Source organism: Pleurodeles waltl, chromosome 8, assembly GCF_031143425.1.
Source record: "Pleurodeles waltl isolate 20211129_DDA chromosome 8, aPleWal1.hap1.20221129, whole genome shotgun sequence".
In the NCBI taxonomy this organism is placed as follows: domain Eukaryota; kingdom Metazoa; phylum Chordata; class Amphibia; order Caudata; family Salamandridae; genus Pleurodeles; species Pleurodeles waltl.
The window spans coordinates 65,099,656-65,103,260 of NC_090447.1; the positions used below are offsets into that span (position 1 = coordinate 65,099,656).

Sequence of the window (3,605 nt, forward strand, 5' to 3'; positions counted from 1 at the left end):
GCCTGATTCTAACTTTGGAGGACGGTGTTAAACCGTCCCAAAAGTGGCGGATATACCACCTACCGTATTAAAAGTTCCATAGGATATAATGGACTCGTAATACGGTAGGTGGTATATCCACCACTTTTGGGACGGTTTAACACCGTCCTCCAAAGTTAGAATCAGGCCCTATTTCTGAATCAACTCTCCAGCTTCTTGCTTCTTAGAATAAAACTTGGAATGTTCCATGACTATGTTAATCTTCCTTCTATAATGCAGCAGCACATATTTTATGGCATAGTCAAAGATATTTCAGTCACTAGATCTCTCAAGGGATGCAGAACTTTTACTTCAACCGGGCCTTCATCAACCAAAGATTATTTGAGTAAAGAAGATTTTCTTTGTGGGGAACAAATGTTACCTTATATACATGTCCATGTCTTCCAAGATAGCGACTACAATGTATCCCATTCAATGCAAGGTGCCCCAGCGGAAGGCAGAAAGGAAGAGCAGGTGAAATGGTTGACATGGTGGAAAGAAGAGAAAATAAGCTTAAAGTACCTCCAATAAAAATGGAGTTCACAAATGTATATTTTTTAGTTTGCAATATATTTTAAAGGCATAATGCTCAATGTGATTAATGAGGTTTCTATAATGGTATGAATATAGGAGTCTATGTACTATTTTACTTATGGCATGGCTAATACACCAAATAAACCTTTTAACACAAGTGAGAGAAAGGGTGAAATTAATTTCACATTCAACTGTCGTATACCATGCCTTGGCTAGCATAGTCGCAAGCTGAAGTTTCATGTATAATGAGGCACTAAGGCCCATATTTATACTTTTTTTGTGCCGCATTTGTGTAATTTTTTTATGCAAAAATCGGAGCAAAGTTACAAAATACAACTGTATTTTGTAAGTTTGCGCTGTTTTTGCGTCAAGAAATGACGCAGACGCAGCGCTAAAAAAGTATAAATATGGGCCTAAGTGTGCCACCACCATTACACTGTTTATTGCAGGTAAAAATTACTGCTGGTTTGAAGTGATTTTAGTTTTCAAGCTCATTCCACCTTTACAATGCCTCTCGAGTCACCAGATGGAGTGTCCAGTCATAAAAGTGATGACTAATTTCTTGCAATTATGCATTCTACCATTTGCAATTGATGTGTTGCCAGAACTTGCAAGATACAATTGTGAAACATGCTTCTTAAGTATGAGACAAATCATTAGGCCATCCAATCTCAAGTCATTGTTTAAACACAATATTCATAATACTACATACAAATACACAGTGTGTACTATTTCTGATCACAAAAGTTGGCAGATAACCTTTGTTTAACATGATTGTCTTTGACTAATAGAGAGCAACAACCCTTCATCGTATAGGTTTAAAACGCCGGAAACAAATGTATCTTCTTTGTTGGTACAAATTCATGATCTTCCTTCTTATCTTTTTTGTTTTGATACTGTAAACTATAGGGTTCAGAACAGGAGGGACAAAGAGGTAAATGTCCCCCATCACAATATGGATTGTGGGAGATGAGTGATCGCCAAATCTATGAACCACAGATAATCCGATGAGCGGGATATAGAATATCAATACTGCAGAGACGTGAGATATGCAGGTGTTCAATGCTTTCCAACTCTGCTTCCTAGAGAGGCCACACACTGTTTTGAGAATCATCACATAAGACAAGGAAATTAGCAGTGCGTCCACCCCCATGACAAACAGAATAGCAGCTAAACCATAGACAATATTGGGTGTAGTGTCTGCACAGGCAAGCTTCATCACATCTTGATGGACACAGTAGGAATGGAAAAGCACTTTGCTCCTACAAAATGGCAATCGTTTAATTAGAACTGGCAGAGGGGTGAAGACCATAGAACCTCTGATGATAGAAGCTAACGCAATAAATGCTATTCTTTCATTCGTCAAGATGGAAGAATGTCTTAGTGGATTACAGATAGCGATGTAGCGGTCAAAGGCCATGGCCAACAAGACAGTGGATTCCATAGCTGACAGTGAATGGATCAAGAACATCTGGACTAAGCAACCATTGAAAGAAATTTCCTTTACGTTAAACCATAGGAAGATCAATATTTTTGGCATGGTGCTGGTTGATATGAGTATATCAATAGCAGCCAGCATTGCAAGAAATAAGTACATGGGCTCATGGAGGCTGGGCTCCACCTTGATAATGTACATGATTGCACAGTTTCCTAAGATGGCAAAGATATACATGCAGCACAAGGGAATCGCGATCCAGGCATGAGACGTTTCCATTCCGGGGAATCCAATCAGGATGAATGCGGCTGGATCATAGCCACTTTCATTAAATGTGGTCATGATGAACGGGAAACGTCTTATGGTTGTTCACACATCTTCATTCTCTGAAAATAAAAAAGCAAATATGCATACAAAAGAATAACAAGTAAAGGTTACAGAAATACTCTTAGTTGAGCTCCATATGCATAACCCAAAATTTTCACTTTCGCTAGAACTTTTCTGAGATATAAGCATCCATAGAGATGTATACACTTGGGTGGTGTGACAAAGTAAATTGAGAATGAGATTGGAATTAAAAGTAGAATTTAAATAAAATGTAACTGAGCTTCCACAACATAAATAATAAGCTACTCACAAATTATTTTATAAAAGTTTTCAACTGTGGACTTGTGCTCTCTTTTTGGTGGTATGGCCAGATTTATGGTTTTGGGGCCCCACTGATAGATGAACAGCAATGGGGTGTCTGCCAAACATTGGTAGATGTTCTGTATACCCACTTTTAAGTCACCCATCTTAGTTAGAAGTTCAGGAATTGCTGTGTTTCTCATAGAAGAGCAGCCGTTGAATCCATTGCCACACACACCTTGCCCACCACATATCCACCATTGCAAATTATGTCAGCAGGCCCGCCATAATTAGGTCGTACCTGTGACCCTAATTACACAGTAACTTACATAGTATTTTTTCCTTTCTAGGTCTATCATGCATAGCATAGCAGCGGTGGGCAATCATAAGCAATCAAATGCTTATTAAATTAAATTATATTATATTTTTTTCAAAACAAGTCCCTGCTTGGTATTGCAGACTAATCAGCACTGAACAATTTCTGGGATGAATAACTGTTGGCAGTATGTGAACACCCACAAACCTATACCTTTGTGTGTTCACTACCTTTACAATGGCAACTCACCTCAACCCCACATAAACACTGGTACATTAATGTTCCCATCACCAACATTGAGCCTAATACTGTGAAGAATCTGAAATACTAGTACATTTTCAGAGGCAACATGTCAGTTGTGAGAGAATGTTTCTGACTATCTGGTCTGTCCAGATTTATTGTGCATTGGGATTTACTGGCTTCAAACTTTTACTGTGAGGAAGCCTCTTAATTTGGGACTCACCCACAGTAAACTCATGGTTAAATGGACTGCGTGTGTTTACCACAGTTGCTGCCTTGATAAGAAAAGGCTGCTGTGAAGCAGCAAGGGTAGGATGCCCAGGACTGGTTACACATGATCATGTGTGAACAAGTGTGTGCACTCATGTGAGGCCTGCGCAGGGAGGATTCCTAGAGTGCGCAGCCCAAGAACTGCGCTTAGGTAGCCTGGCGCAG

General features: G+C 39.4%; 1 protein-coding gene across 1 annotated transcript; it reads right to left on the bottom strand.

Moving 5' to 3' along the window:
* Nucleotides 1-1,357: 1,357 nt before the first annotated feature.
* Nucleotides 1,358-2,331, bottom strand: LOC138249461 (olfactory receptor 51E2-like). Its single transcript, XM_069203420.1, has one exon. It carries the CDS (start codon nucleotides 2,327-2,329, stop codon nucleotides 1,358-1,360), a length of 972 nt encoding a protein of 323 aa, XP_069059521.1. The 5' UTR covers nucleotides 2,330-2,331.
* Nucleotides 2,332-3,605: the final 1,274 nt, after the last annotated feature.

Coding starts and splice junctions, on each gene's coding strand:
- LOC138249461 (XM_069203420.1), bottom strand. CDS start 2,329: ATGACCACATTTAATGAAAGTGGCTATGATCCAGCCGCATTCATCCTG.